The following is a 16,799-nucleotide window of genomic DNA, read 5'->3' as shown; positions in this document are numbered from 1 at the left end:
TTGTGGAGTAGTACTAGAGACTGATTTTTGTCTCACATATACTTCAAATTTCCTTTTTTAATATATATATATATATAACTATATAACTGTGTGTGTGTATATATATATATAAAATGATATATATAATGTATATTTATATATAACTTCTGATTCGGTATCTGAGATTCTGGTCATATTAGGAGCGAATGTGGATCATCCAGATTGAGAGGGCAGGGACTTGCATCTCAGCCTTTTCTTACTTCCCTTGCAGATTTAACGCCATCTCTGCTTCCAGATTTGTCTATGATTTTACTACACTGCTTTCTGTGAGTGATGGGATGCTTCCAAATCTGCATAAAGGAGGCACTTCACACCTGCCATTCCCATAAGTGCTTAATTTCACATAATGAGATGAGTAGTCTTCTTTGTCACCTGTCAAAATGAGTCTATCTCAAAGTATACCATATGCCATCTGTGGACTTTATCTCCATTATTAATTCAGAACGATTTAGTGATACACCAGCCATTGAGATGGAGTCTGCATGGTGGCAGCGTCTTCAAATGCTTAAGGAATACCAAGTGTGCCACGGCTAGCAACAGTATTTCTTTGCTCTTTTGCTTTGATTTTTCGTGTCAGCTCAGTGTTTATGTTCCTTAACCTCAGTGAAGCTGATACCATACAGCTGGCTTCCTCAAACGTGCCCTGACACAGCACATAGATATGTATGGCAGAAAAATTACTGAATGCCTTTTCTTTTTTTTTCCCCATATTGTTCTTTTTTTCCCTCCAAGGGGTCACTAAACATTTTTGAGTGTTTTGTGTAAGCTGAAGTTTTCAAAAAGCTGAAGTGTAAGCTGGCTTGAAACGCATTTTGAAAGGAAACAATATACAGGCATTCTTCAACAGCAAATAAAAGGGCATCATGATTTCAGGAATTAAAGACCTGTAGGGTGTGTATTTGCCTTGTTTCTAGTATTTTTGTTGTTTTCATAGGTTGTTGCTTTTGAAAGCACCAATTAAAATATATTGATTTGACTAGGAAAAATGAAAACCGTGGCATACATTTAAATAAATGAATAGTTAAGTCTCTGATGTCTTATTGCCATGCATTTTGTAGTGTTTCGTAGTTGGTGGACCATGCAACTGTCCCTTGCTGTAATTACATGGTTGTCTATGTGTAAACTGTGTTTGTCTTGCTGGCAGTAAAACTGAAAGAAATCTAAGCTATTAAGGGAAGGGAGAGCTGAGTGGTTGCATCTGGACTTCTGAGAAAGGAGGGGAAAAAAGCTGTCGTATAGCTTCCTTTGTTATATTGATAAATACTTATTTGTCTTACGGAGGCTATGTGTACATCTTTGTTTAACTTACGTATTCCAGATTGTTCTTTATCTCTGGGGTTTCCAAATATAGTTTATTTCCTTGAAATTACTTCTTAAAACCCAGTGTAATGTAATTGTTTTGGTAATGAATTCACCACAGAATTAATGTGTTTCTGAATAACGTGAATGAATAATCTCTGCTGTACTTTGAGTTAAGTTGCACCATTTTGTCTAATCTGAAGTTTTAAGATCTCAGACTCAGCAGCTGCTAATGGGAATAAATGAGTGGTGATGTGTTTGTTGTGACCTGGTAGAATGATTTGGCTTAATACATGTCAGACAAGAACCCATCTTAATCTTGTTGAAGTTTTTATGTTGTATTTGTAAATCTTGAGTGCTCTTAAAATCTTCATGAGATATTGTATTGGGAACTTTGTATACAATAAAAATTTGCTTTAAGATAGCGTAGAAAGGAGCAGTTGTGGCGGTGGGAATGAAACTGCCCTTCATAACATTACTGGAAAAAATGCTTTGAAAAAACATGGCAGAAAGAACTGCTTTACTTATGCAAGATTCACTTCTCCGTCAAAAGCGGTTATTTTATGCATGCTGCTAATGCTTTGCTGGATTTAATAACTTGTGCATAAAAAATCATGTTGGTGAAAGGGGTTAACATTAAATAGCACTTTGCTTGACCAGTTAATGCTGTGGATATTAGCTGTACATTAAGTAAGATTTGTTGGTACGAATGTTTATCTTCCTTTTTAGATAGCATAAAAATGAAGAACATGCAAATGCAGACAGATCCTCTCTGTTTTGTGTTGAGTGTCAGGCTGTCTGTCAATTACTTGTAATGTCACTTCATAGCAGACCTCTGGAGCTGAGTTTTATTTCAGGTGGATTACCAGCAGAAAATCACCATTAATGGAGCTGTTTGTTCAAAGACCAGATTTTATGTGTATGGAACGAGAATTTTATCTGTTACCATACATTTTAGGGCATTGGGGTAGAAGTTGATGCCAAAAATATAGCTCAGAGCAAATTATGCCATCTTCTCTTAGTATTTGAAAACCAAATACGATCCTAGTTATTTGTATTATTATTTGCATTTGTGAAGATCTACCAACTATGCCCTGTTCCATAAGGTTCTGTTTAGCTTAAATGAACAACCAACCCCCTTTGTTTTCTGTGATGGTTGTCACACCCACTGTGCTCTGCAACATCATCTGCATAATCATCAGCAAGACTGCTGGCTTTATTAGGCTTTGGCATTTGTTTAAATAAGTTAGATTTTGTTGAAATGACTATTCTGTAATCTAAAAACAAGGAAAAGGAGATATATCCTAGAAACTTGGAGTAAAGCTACATGAGACTGTAGGTTTTGTGTTTCTGTGCCATTCTGAACTGAGGAATTTATAAAATCTCTTCTACCCAGACTCTGAATTCAATTAATTTAGTTATGTTAAATGAGGAGGAGATTTGGAAGAACTTAAATTCTGCAATATCAATCTTGCCATTATGGTTTTGAATGTTTGGTAGTATTTTGCCATGAAATTTAAATCAACTAGTTTGGTATCTACAGAAGAAAGAAGCTGATAGTAGTTGCCTAAAAGTTCAGGTTTTGATTATAACCTTCCATTATTTTCCTTTCACTGTAACCTACTAAAGTAGGTGCTTTTTGAGGTATTGTACATGATCATTTTAAATAGAAGGAAACAACAGGGAAGCTTCCTGATACTGATCTGTCTCGGTGCACCGGAGCTACGATGTGGTGCGCCATCCATTTTGTGACTTCCTTCTGAGCAGAAACCATCAATTCTTTTGTCTGACAAGTTGACAAGGTAATTAGTGATCCATGTCACTGATCCAGGTTTCTGAAGACAAAAAGTTAGAGCAATAGTCCTATTGGCCTATTGTATGTGTGTGCCTCTATTTACGTTTTAACTCTTTGTCAAGGTTTTGTTAGACAGCATAATGTATGATTGAGATGGAAAGTTATTTAATGCAGCACTGTGCTATTGCAATAAATCACCTTGTTAGGAAACTTCTTCGTGTGTTTCTAATGTATATTGCAAAGAGGAATATTAATTTACCTTCGGAAGAAAATATTTCATTAGTGTAGTGCTTAATGATGAGAAATTAGAGAGCACCTTGGAGAAAATGAGAAAGGTATGTATTTTCTTGCAGATCAGAATTAATCATTTCACAAGAAATTAACGTTAACTATTTGGTTGGCTGGTTATAAGTCATTAAGCCATTGCTCCAGCAGTTAATTAAATGTACATTTTACCTTAAAGTGAATCAATTTACTGAAGGTGGACAAACAGCACTCTGAAGCTACAGCAAGTCTCTCTGTGATTGTAGCAATGGCTTTAAGAGTTGCCTTCTTTTTAAAGACAGAACTGTTTATTTACTGCTTGTTTCCAACCACATGCCTTGCATCAGTTCAGTTGGGAACTGAAGGTCCTCTATACCTAGAAGAAATCAGTGTCATGATGTTAATGCCAATGTCTCACTGGATCAGCTGCATTTTGGAGATGCAAGTATGGAGACTCTAGTGTTGTACTTGGGCTCACAGTTCCAGAGAAGCTGAGTAATAATCAGCCTTATGTAAAGCAGAAGTGCCTTCATTTTAACCCAGTGTAAAGTTAGTCCCTTTTTAATGCTTGGAATGCAGATTGGGACAGGGATGCCAATTTTCTTATCATTAAATATTTCAGGAATCTAGGTTCAGATATTTGTACTGAGAATTCCTGTTTTGTCAGATAAATGCAGAAATGGTCCTCTGCAAATAGGTTCTTTCTTTTCAGCAGACCTTGAATGGAGTGTTCGTCTGTGAAATACAGTATTGCTTAATGTTATTGTCTGGATGTTGCTTCTTTACAAGAACTCCTCTTAGTCTGTCTGCATTTTTAATAAAGGAAGGTATGACAAATTTTTGAAGGGATGTGTTTTGGCTCAGTTTGGTTTTTAAGATTTTAGGCTTAATAATCACAAGGAATGGGGGGGAGGGGAGGAGGAGGGAGGAATTACTTAACTAGCTAGGATTGTCTCTTTTGTGAGATGGGAAGCATCAGAAAAATCCTACAGCTAGAGGAACAGCTGGGAACAGATAGGGCAGAGCAAATGGCTCTCACTAATACTTCTCCTATCAGCATCTCATGGCTTGTAGCCTAGTTTATATCCGTTTCTGAGGGTGGCCTAAGCTGATACCCATCCTTTGTTTGGTAATGCTGTCAACGTTTTTTTGGCATAATAAATTTTTGCTCTTTGTCTTGCAACCCAAAGATTTGATGTTAACATTCAAGTTACATCAGTTGGAGCTGTGTAAAGCAGTAGTCCTTTATCCTTGCAGGCTGTTTAGGACGGGTGTGTATGCCATGTCATTACCTGGGAGAGAGGTTGCCACTCAGCTTGTCCAGCATCCAGTTTCCTTATATCGCTTCGTTACAGGGGGAGGTATCGCCTTCTGAACAACATCCCTGGGGGGGGGGGGGGGGGGGACGACATGTCATACATCCTATATGTTCTTAGATTTTCACAATCCCATTCCTTATGGGGTGAAAAGGGAAGCATGAGGGATTCAGATTTTAACAAGATCAGATTTTAACAAAAATTCAGATTTTAACAAAACCACTACAGCCTGTTCATTCTCAGTCAGTGTCATCATTGCTATGCCTCCATCACTAGATTACATCTGTTCTTGGATTTCCTGTCGAGGATTTATCAAGTGGACCACAGTCACTTGGTTTTTGGCCAGGCAGTGCTGGGGGTAGCACCACTCAGCTTCTGGATGGCAACTGCCAGCAGAGAGCCCTCATCACGCATCTCGCACTAACATCTGCCACCAAGGGAAAGAAGTTCTGAGGGAGTGCCATTTTGTCACGTTTCCATATGGAGGAATGTTTCATTGGACTTTGCATTTGGCAGAGGTCAATTTTTTTTTTTTTCTAGAAAGCAAGTTTCTCATACCACTGTAACTTGAACATGAGGCAGAATTCAAACACTGGACTTGTGCCTGCTTTGGGGGAAAGTGACACGTAGGTGCATGGATATTGATATTTATTGGCTCTGATTCTCTGTGGTTCTGTGTGGTGTCGTTACAAATACAAAGACTGACTTTCTGGTTGTAGATGCTGGGATGAAATACAGTTACTAGATAAAAACCTTTCTGGCCTTGTTCAGATGTATTCCAGCTGCTAAGAGCTGGAAAAAAATGATTTCCTACATGATCAGTATCCCAGAGGAACTCTCACACACATTGTTAGATTCCAAATCTAGGCAACTTTTGCTTTTTGTTAAGTCAGCTTAAAGTAAATTGCAATACTTATTGTTTGGTTTTTTTCCTTCATGAAATGTCTTCTTCATGTAGGTAGTAGTAAATTCCATTGGGGGGAAGGAGAGGGGAGAGGTGCCAGGCAATCAGCTGTTTCAGTCATGAAAAAAGGCACAAATTTTCTTTCACCGTCTTATGATTTCAACAAGTCTTTCCTTTATTATTTCCAGATGGAAATAAAATTAAATATTGCATTTTTTCCTACTAGCTGAAGTATGTAATTATATCTCGTAATGGAAAACACTTTATTTGAAAAATGCGTATGTATAACAACAGGAAACAGATGTTAAGCGTAGAATGTTGAGACACCGTAAAGTGCAATTATACATGATGTCCTTTAAGCTCTCCCTGGGATATTAACTAATAGTTTTATTAAGTGATGAAATCTAGCATTCTGTGTGTAATCTGTGGTGCAGGAAAATCTGTCAGGAGTTACTGAGTGTGACTGTCCAACATATAATGGTATTTAATCATACTCTGTTGTAAACTACTTCAGTGTAATTTTAGGTGTAGGGAGGATAAATGTTAAGACTAGAATGATCTTACCTTACAATTTTGGGGTACAGTGTTTCATCTATAACTGGGTGCTTAAGAAATTTGGAAGACTGGTTTATTCAGATGTCTCAAACTACTCATTCTGAATCTCTGGTTGCAACCGATAAGTTAAGGGATAAGCAGTAGCGGTACATAGAAAGCAAATGAGAAGTGCACAGTATCTCATCAGGTATTTCTGTCTTTTATCTGTTCAGTTTGTACACTGCTGAATCTACCAAGTTAATAGTTATGCTCTTGGAAAACCACTTTATCAGTGGGGCCTTTAATTCAGGTCTATGCCTGAAAATACAGGAACACACTCAATAGAACATCACTGCTTAAAGTACTTGTAGTGTATGTTGTATAGCTGTAGGTGCAGTAGGAAGACATTTGCAGTCTTCTATTGTGGAGAAAAAGCTTTGTGATCCAGAATGTGCTTAAAACCTGTGACCCCAGTAACTAAACTGTATGAGGGTTCCTAGGTATGTAACATGTATTGTATATGCATTTCTGATACATAGGACAAGCAATTTCCCTTCTAAATAATGTGTTTTCTTTGCTCATAAGGAACCAATGTGCATCTTTCTAAGAGAAAACAATGCAGTAGAACTGTCAAAAAATTTCACTTAGTGCATAAATGACCATCCTGGCAGTTTTACCTTTAGGATTTTTACATTTTTGATGTGTACAGGGCCTTGGAGTTATTGTTGAACTTTTCTGTTATTAATGCTGGACATTTTGTGTCCTGGATGTTAGTACAGAACCAAGTGAATTGATTTTCAATGAGAGCAGCCTTAATCCTATGAGATATGCACAACAGTAATTGCAAGACTTGCAGAAGCTATATGATTGGTTTTTTTAATGGGAGAAAATGAGAAGAAGCAGTTTTGGCTGGAGTTGGATTTAAGTATGACTGCTGAATACATATTGGTTTAATTTTTACAGGAAGTGTTACTTGAAGTTCCCTCTTGGCACATAACACTAAGCTAGATCAAATGTGAGAAAATCAGGTTTGTGCAAGGACAAGCAGCTAGTGGGTTGGGGTTGTTCCCCAACCTGTCCTCTAGATAGGAGAACACACTTTCTTTTTCAGAATTTTTTCTTCACTTTTCTTATTTTGCAGCAAAATTTTAAGTTTTCGAAGGCAAAGAAAGGAAAAATGTGAATTGAGACCCTTCTGTAAAAAACACATAAAGATATTCCTCATTTCTGACTTAAAAAAACAAACAAACAAACAAAAAAATGGAATGTGTAGTAAGACAAGGTAGTTTCTCATTCTTTACTATTCACAGTGACTATAACACAGGTAAATCCAAGTTATTTATGCTCTTTCACTTCCTACTGTCCTACAGTATGTTGCTAGTTTTACAACAGCATAAAAGTTGCTACTATCATAGAAAAAAAAAGCAATCTGTGTTTTAAGGTTAAAAACAGAAAATTAAAAATGTGTTGTTTAGTATGAATGCAGAGGAACAAGAGGAAAAAGAACAAATTCTTAGATTTTTAAAACAATAATCCCGAATCTTGCTTGGGATAGATATCCATGGCTTTCCTATCAAATGAACCTCAGCTTTACAAAAGCTGAGATAAAATAATGTGTTCGTAGCCAGAAATCCTAAGAAGTAGTTGATTATTTTCAAAAAGAAGTTGATTGTTTTCAAAAAGAATTCATGAATTCTTTTGTAATGTAACGTAATGGAGAGGCTGTTACTGAGAGGATGCCAAATTTGAGAGAAGTGAGAATTAATTCTACATTGTAGTTACTTTTATGTACTTAGCAGATTCAGGAACATATTATGAAATTTGAATTTCATTGTTTTCTTGCATCTTAAATGTGTTTTTGAAGATCAAGTGAAGCGTTTTGAAGTCAAGCAGTAGTGGTATGATAGATAACTTGATTCCAGTCCTGCTATTTCTGCTATTTTAGAAACATACTACTGATAAGCAAAAAATCACGGATGACTGGTAGAAAGCTTATTATTAACTTTTATAGTATTTTCTAAAGCTTAAATAAGCCTAAAGAAAAGTTTCTAATTTTGTGATATTGTTTTACAGAATTTGTTCTGTGCTGCTTCATTTAAACATTGTACTCTAGCTGAATGTCTAATATTAAGGACAAAAGCAAATGGCTCATTTCAGTTGGATGTGTAAAATTTGTGTGGATGCGCACTGGGCTCTTCTTCACCTCTGGCTTCCACTGAGAGCCAGCTGCACGCACCTTTGCTCTGTATCAAATCATGCACCCTCCACTATCGATATAAGTTTTACTTCAATATTTAGTTTATATATCTGAGCTAGAATAGGCATTCCACTGAATAATGCAACCGCTTCTCATAAGCACTTCTGTAATAGTATCTTAAGCAGAAACCCTCAAAGCAGCTTTCTGAAAGTGATGTGAGAGTTTTTAGGTTTTGTACGCATGTTTGTCAAATGAAAGGCATGTGTTGAGAGAGTAGTTGTTTATGCTCTAAAAATCAGTGCTTTTAAGAGGAAGGTACTTGAAGGAGAAAAGGCACAAGGGTGCTTACCTTCTCTTTGAACAATTTAGGCCAACCTTATATCAATACTGAAGAAAAGTCTATAGGTGCGTGGCAGTATTGCTGATTAATGACCTGGAAAGAATTTGTAAATACTTGCAACTTAACAACTAAACCTGGCAGCGCTATTTGTTACCAAACAGAACATCTGTGCTGTCAAAGAAAGGAGAAATGGTCTGAGTGAGCCTGGCTGGAGTATGCTGAACACACGTGGCGTGGGAGCAGGCAGTGCAGCGCTCGACCCCAGGCAGTGAAAACCTTCAGTGAAAGCTTGCTTCTTTATTGTGGGCATAATAATGGTTTTGTATTTTTTTTTTAATGTCCAAGCTTACTTGTATTTTGCAGGGTAAAGATTAGCAGGGTGTATTTTACAACATTGCTCCCTGTCTAGGTGCTGCTCTATCTCAGTATTCAAAAATATTTAAACTTGCTTGCTGGACTTGATGTCCTTAATTTTGTAAATAGTAAAAATGACAAAGATTACTGCAGCATTCTGTTCCCCATCAAATGTTCCATCACCACACCAGTTGTCTGTCTGGGGTTAGGTTCGGTTTTGAGATTTGTTGGCATATTCTTTTACCTTTGTTTTGTGTTTGTCTTTTTGTACATGATGTATAACATCCTCTGCCTCTCTTCAAGCCATTCCTTTGCTTTTAGCAGCCCCCTGATGAGTTCTATCCTTTCTATACCCAAATGCTTTTAATTCCCACATCTGTAATAACACAGTTAAGAGACTTCAGGCTAGTTTTGGAGCAGACTTGCAAACGATCAGATGTACTTCAATTAGCAAATTCCCAGCTCTAAGAGTACTCCAATTAGAGACATTCAGGTATTGGTATATGAGAATTCTTTTGACTTTGACAAGAAAGCAGTTAAATCTTGCAATCTTCTGAAATTGAAAACAGCCCCTCTCTGAAAGCACTGACTTTCACAATAATTTTCTTCTAAAGTTTTCTCTTAAATGAATAACCAGTGCTACTTAGGGAATGTCAGGCCTATCTCAAAGGAAATACAATCCCGTAGCTTTCTTCTGTCTTTTAAAACAAAATTGCTTCCATATGTTTTCACCTGTCCCTACTCTCTCCAGCTGGGCCACTGCAACTTAGTGTTGTTTAGGTTTCAGAAGTATTACTGCTGATATTACCATGTATGAGTGTAAAGGTTTATATACTGGTTTCAGAATACTTGAAAGCTTTTTGTTTTGTTTTGTTTTTTTCCTTTCTTTTTGTATAACTGTTAGGAAATGGCAAAGATTCTCAATCATCCGAGAGTGTATGCTTTTCTGCACATACCAGTCCAGTCAGCCTCTGACAGTGTGCTCATGGACATGAAAAGAGAATACTGCGTGGCAGACTTCAGACGAGTAGTGGATTTCCTTAAAGAAAAGTAAGTCTATTAATATTTCAGGAAAATAACAGTAGTTTGGAGTTGTTGTGTTTTGGTAGTGGTTGGTGGGATGGTTTTTTTGTTTGTTTGTTTTCTTTTTGCAACGTGAGGAACATGTGGCTGAAAACACAGTTACTTGCAGCTTCTTTACTGAGGTATGAAAATGAATGAGCTTCTTTAAGCTTCAAAGTCTTTGATTTTTTTGTGAGCCTCTTTATGTGGTTTTCTCCTTTGCTTACGAATCTTAAATCCCTGCATGACATGCTTTTAATTTGTCAGTGTATTTCTAATCTTTTCCAAATAATACATTTCTGGATTTTTTTTTAATTATTATTCAAGCACTACGTATAGACTGCTTGAAGTTAAAATTATTGAAGTCTTATTTAATGTGGCTTTTAAGCATTGCCTGTTTTGTATACTGGCAACGATCCAACTCCAGCTAATATGAATTAGTATTTTGTTTTTAAATAAGTATTTTACATCCTTTAGCTGGTGTACATTTACATCAGTATAGTAATACTGTCATCTTACTTATGGAATTGATGATTTATGGGATGATTTAAAAATTGTCTTCCTTAAGAACAATTATTTTAAAGAAATAAGTGTGTATAATAATGTACTTATGCCAACTTGAAGACAAGAGTTACATCTTCCTGTGAGAGACTTATAACTGCTTGTTTGGTTACTCTCTTTCGATCTTAGTGTGTGTGTGTTTATTTTAATGATTTAAGGGGGGGAGTTGTGCCTTTGAATCTAAAATTGCATTAAAGTCCTCGCACGTAACGTAATTGTTCATAATTGTACTTATAGTCAATTTTTCATGATCACTGAAAAATCCAGCAGTCTAGATACGTAAAGAGCTGCATAGGAATTGTAGTTTGCTTTTCTTTCTTATCACAATGGATCAGTGTATCACAATGGAATAGTGTATTTTGCTAACTGTGTAATTTATAGGATGTTCCTGTACATTTATATGAATATACATATGATGTTTCCTGTACACCCTTCATCCCTACAAGTGTTTAAGGCCAGTCTGGATGAGTCCCTGGGCAATCTAATCTAGTACTTCATGTACTAGGGTGGCAACCCTGCCTGTGGCAGTGGGGTTGGAACTTGATATGATGCTTGAGGTCCCTTCCAACCCAAGCCATTCTGTGGTTTAGGATGAGTGACTGAAATGGAGCTGCTTATGAAAATATAGGTTCACTATTTATTATCTTTATATATTTATTGGACGTTAATTTTCTACCCTAAACAATGCACATGATTCTTCATACTCATTTTTCATGCAGCTTTTGGTCAATTTTATTTAACATCTGTATTGTATTCCCACGCATTGTAAGTGAGAAGCCTGTCAGTTTATGTCTTAGTTGACTTGAAGCAGATTCATTATTCTCTTCAGTAGTTCTAACATTGGCAGCTATTATTGTAACAGCAGCTGGATTTTCGATAACCTATTATAGCTGGCACATGTTAGGGCATATGGGAATTTATTATATCATTCAGCTCTTACACACAGAAAATGGTGAATTACTTAATATCCAAATTTGAAACAGCTGGTCATTGAATATAAAGAAATGTATGACATATGTCTTGTTCCAGAGGCTTTTTGTACTAAACTTTACAAGGAAAAAATAATTGTTTTGATGTCTTATTTTTTTGAACAATAGTAAACTTTATTTATCCTGCTCATTAGGAAACTACCAAATTACCTAATAGTTCCTGTTAGAAGACAGACTTTGAATACTAAAATGGAAAATTTCTTTGTGCCATATGGTGATAGGATGAGGAACCTATGGAAGGCGGAGAAAATGTTTTGGATATTTGAACATGCACGCATCTGTAAAACCAGTACATTTTTCTTTTGTGCTTACGAGCATACTGTCTTCATTTGTGGTCTCTCCTCCTATGGCAGCAGCCAGCTGTCTTACATTCCACATAGATATCCCCCTAAAGGTCTCAGCACAAAGATGGCCAGGACTTAACATCGCTGTAGACAGCTCCAGAGCCTACAGCCAAAACAGCTAAAATTAAATATGTGTCTGTACTACTTTAATCACCAAAAGGGATTATTTCCATCTTCAATTTGTCAAAAATGAAGAATAAAACAGAAGTAGAATCTCCTTTCCCTATTACTAGGGTCATAAATTCATCTTAGAAATTTCCTACACAAAGTGTACAGGGTCTTATCGGTAGACTCCAAATGGCACCTTCGTTTCTAAAACGTCACATCTACCCTGATAGCATCTTCCCTTAAACCTCTATTAAACCAATAATTCTGCAGGCTGACCTGCTGAAGAAGTAAGGCCACACCCTGAGGAATAACACAGTTATCAGTTAAGTGCTTAATAGCTTGATTTCAGATATCGAAGGAAATAAGCACGAAATACGGCTACTAAAAATGAAGGAAAGAAGGAAATAGATGAACCACACTATCTCCAGTTTTTGAACCTCGAAGACATCAGGGACTCCTGAATCTCTCTTTTCTCCATCAGATGAAGAGCTGTGGGGCTTTGTTTCTCCCAGAGAAAACTGCAAACTGTTCTCCTTCCTCTGGAGAGTTGATTGCAGAGATATCTTCTTCTGACGCTGGGGATTTGTTCAGAACCCACCAAGCGCAGAATGCTTTATAGAAAAGCTAGAGTTCACAAAAATCAATTTTTCTGTTAAAACTCTCTTTTTAGAAGAATGGAACATTCTAGACTCTCTGAAATTCTGACTTCCAATGTCACTTAGTGGTGTTTTTTATTTCTTTGAGTTTTTCTTCAGGCAGGAATCCTAGAACTGTACTTTAGAAACAAAGATTGATACTCTGTTGCAGTCATATGATATGCATTACTTGTTTTCTGACACCCTCCTCCTAGCCTGGTGATTTTTATAGTAACCAGATCAATAACAAATCGTGTAGAGTATAGAAGTAGAAACTCAGACCCACCGGGCTGAAAAATTGAGCTCGAGAAACCATATTCTGTGCTTAGAAATACGTTTATATGTATGTGTGTGCATATATATGCCATGCTTTTTGTACTTAAATTTCTACAAATTCTAGCATTCAGAAAGCTTTTTGTTGTGTAGCTGATAAGTCAGCAGCTCGTGTACTGATGTAACGTGCATATATATCTTACTAATGGAAGTATCATTTGTAAACTATTCTAGAGAGTAACAACGTAAAAGAAAGGAGGATGTGCAGATTAATCTGGCAGGTATTCCTTTACAGTTTATACTTTGAGGGTCCTTGAAGTATTCCCATGTATTTTCTGGTCAGTACCTGTGGAAGGGTTATTCTCAAAACTGGTTGATATGGAGGAGATGCTGGTTTGGATGATATATCAATTTCAGCATATTTGTAAAACATTGGAATAAAAGGATTTATAGAAGCTGCTGCCTCAGGGACCAACTTAGTCTTATATAAAAAATCTTTAAGCTGGATTTTCATTGTTTCAAAATGTGTGTTGTTTTTCAAACGGTCTCAACTTTAAAGATTCATCATAAATTGTATTTCTGAAAGATGATGTTTTCAGTTTCAAAAAGCAAGGCTGCTTTAATTATCTCAGTTCTGAAACGTAATCCTCTGAAATTTACTTTTGCTTATAAAAGCAAACAATTGGAATATATTTTAAAGAACCTAAATGTCATATTCTTTAATTACTTTAATATTCAGAGACAATATGAACATATACCCATTAAAAATCCGTAGCCTAGTAATTTGTTTTGAAATTTCTTGTTTGCTGTTGTTGACCTTCCTGCATTTTCTTTCTGGATTATAAAGCAATTGCTATATTGATCAAAGCCCTTACTAATCTTTCTCTATCATTGACCGTTTGTAGACATAAGACAACAGAATAGTAAAACCAAAATCCAGACTAGTGAAAGGTTTGGAGAGGGTGGGTAAAAAAGGTATGAAAATTGAGAGGCGGGGTGAAATGCTAGATCTTTATTTTGGGAAGTAGCAAGAAACTGAGGAGAAGCTTTTAGCGTCACGGATGTCTTCATGTGCATGTTCCGAGATAGCAGCAGCCACCAACAATTTGTATTTTGCTTCCATCCACTTGAGATTGTCTCATAATTGATACTGGAAATAGCTGCTCTTTCCAATATGACCAGAAAGCCAGCAAACTTGGGCTGACGGAGGGGGAGAGTCGAGACCCTTTCAGACTGAGCATTCTGTTCTTTTTTTTTTTTGCACTTTCTACTCCATTAGATTCAGAGGACTACGAGCAAGCCTGTCCTTGTCTTAGTTACTTCTAATGGTAATGAAAAATTGATTTTTGAGCATATGTAGGTGCACAGTTAGGAGCAATAGTAAATGAATGGCATGGAAAACAAATTGGAAATTTGGAAGTAGATTGATCGCTTACATGTAAACTAAGATCTTAGTTGTCTGGCAAATCATAGATTTTTTGTTGAATGTCTCAAGAAGCTGAGTTTACTGTTGAACATGAGAGAAGGTGTTACCTGGTACTTGGAAACAGCTGTGTTCAGGAAGGCTCCCTGCTTCCATGTTTCCTTACAAGGAGCTTAGCCGATGAATGGTAGCTTCAGCAGCTTTCTAGCCTGCCTCTTAGTTTTGTTTGTAACAATTTTAGGGGATTCAGCAGTGACTGTCTCATGTCTCTTTTGACCAGCCCTGACTTTGCTCAGTTTCATTGCAGTGGCAGCCACTGACTGGGGAGAGATGGACATTAGTCAGTGAAGGACAGGATCCACCTGAGCAGACTGAGCGAGCTGATGGAAGTGATAGAGTTAGGGTACTATGGTTAGGCTGCAGTTGGACTTGATGATCTTTGAGGTCCTTTCCAACCTGAGTAATTCTATGATTCTATGATTGCTAAGCTACTTTCCATCATTTATCAGCAGTTGGTCAGCTGGGTGGTTGATCGGGCAGCTGGAGATTAGCTAATGTGATAACCATCTACAAGAAGCTCTGGAATGAGAACCCAGGGACCTACAGTCCTGTCAGTCTGGTGCCAGAGAAGGTTATAGAGCAGGTCATTTTGAGTGCCGTCACACAGTGCACACAGGACAAGCAAGTAGTCAGGCCCAGTCAGCATAGGTTTATGAAAGTCAAGTTCTGCTTTATGACAAGGTGACCTACTTAGTGGGTGAGGGAAAGGCTGTGGTTGTTTGTCTAACCGGACTTCAGTAAAGCTCTTGACATTGTTTGTACAGAAACTGGCTGCTCATGGCATATACAGATGTATGCTTTGCTGATTAAAAAACTGGCTGAGTGTCTGGGTGCAGAGCTGTAGCAAATGCAGTTAAATCCAGTTGGAGGACAGCCACAAGTGGTGTCCCCCAGGGCTCAGTACTGGGGCCAGTTATCTCTAATACCTTTATCAGTGATCTGGATGAGGGGATCAAGTGACCCCTCAGCAAGTTTGCAGATGACACTAAGTTAGGCAGTAGGAAGCTCTGCAGAGTTATCTGATGGGTGAATGCCAAACGTGTGAGAATCAACAAGGCTAAATGATGGGTTCTGCACTTGGGTCCCAAGAACCCCATGTAATGCTGCAGGCTTGGGGAGGAGTGGCTGGAAAGCTGCCCTGCAGAAAAGGACCCGGGGTACTGGTCAATAGCTGACTGAACATGAGCTAGCAGTGTGCCCGGGTTTCCAAGCAGGTCAACAGCATCCTTTTAGCAGAAATAGTGTAGTCAGCAGAACTAGGGAGGTGATCGGCCCCCCTCTACTCAGCACTGGTTTGGCTGTACTTAAAGTACTGTGTTCAGCTTTGGGCTCCTCACTACAAGGAGGTGATGAAGGTGCTGGAATGCATCCAGAGAAGAGCAGTGAAGCTGAGGAAGAGATGAGAAAACAACGGTGATGGAGGGAACTGGAGCTGTCTGGAGAAGAGGAGGCTGAGGGAAGGCCTCATCACTCTCTACAACCACAGGACGGGAGGCTGCAGTGAGGAGAGTGTTGATCTCCTTTCTCAGGTGACAAGTGTTAGAACATGAGGCAGTAGTTTCAGAGTGTACCAGTGAAGGTTTAAATTCCATACTAAGGAGGATTTATTCGTGTAAGGTGTGGTTAAGCACTGGAACAGGCTGCCCAGGGAAGTAGTGGAGTCACTATCTCTGGAGGTATTTAAGAAACATTTGAATGTAGTGCTTAGGGACATGGTTTAGTGGTGGACTCAGCAGTGCTGGATTAACAGTTGGACTCGATGATCTTAAAGGTCTTTTCCAAGTAAAATGATTCTATTAATTCAGGAAGGCAGTCCTTCGGTTTTGGCTTGTACAGCTCTTCTTTCCCCATTTCTTATGAATTGGTACTACATCATTTTGTAGCAAGGAAATAAACTGAGGGTGTTTTCTGGAAGGGGATAAAGAAAGGTTGCTTACCAGTATCGGTCTCTTAAGAATCTTTTCACTGATCTTTGTATTGCTTAATCAGTTATCAGCCAACTCATAGAGACTGCTAGAGCTCTTGCTGCCACAGTTTGAGATATATCTCTTGCCTCTTTATAAATTGCTAATCACCAATTTCTAGCATCATTTTTCTTGCCAAATCTATTGAGGATATTGGAGGTTTCTGGGCTGTAGGCTCTTAGTTATTCTGTTGTTTATATGTCAGGACAGCAGCTGCTGGAAGTGCACGGTTCTTATTTCACTTCTGGTTCTCATATGCCATGTAAATTGTGACTGTTACAATAATAGAAATAATAGAAATAATTGTGTGATTATTTCTGTGATACTGCTAAGGGAGA

At 37.7% G+C, this 16,799-nt stretch overlaps 1 protein-coding gene across 2 annotated transcripts in view; it reads left to right on the top strand.

The window, feature by feature from the left end:
- The window catches only part of CDKAL1 (CDK5 regulatory subunit associated protein 1 like 1), a 376,852-nt gene that overhangs the window by 239,492 nt on the left and 120,561 nt on the right, over positions 1-16,799 (top strand). For both annotated transcript variants that reach the window (XM_418914.8, XM_004939622.5), the window contains one exon: positions 9,947-10,092. In XM_418914.8, coding sequence (XP_418914.3) covers positions 9,947-10,092 — 146 coding nt within the window. The remainder of the gene's footprint in view (positions 1-9,946; positions 10,093-16,799) is intronic.

Source organism: Gallus gallus, chromosome 2 (genome assembly GCF_016699485.2).
Source record: "Gallus gallus isolate bGalGal1 chromosome 2, bGalGal1.mat.broiler.GRCg7b, whole genome shotgun sequence".
Taxonomy (NCBI): Eukaryota; Metazoa; Chordata; class Aves; order Galliformes; family Phasianidae; genus Gallus; species Gallus gallus.
This window is presented reverse-complemented; position numbering and strand designations above follow the sequence as displayed.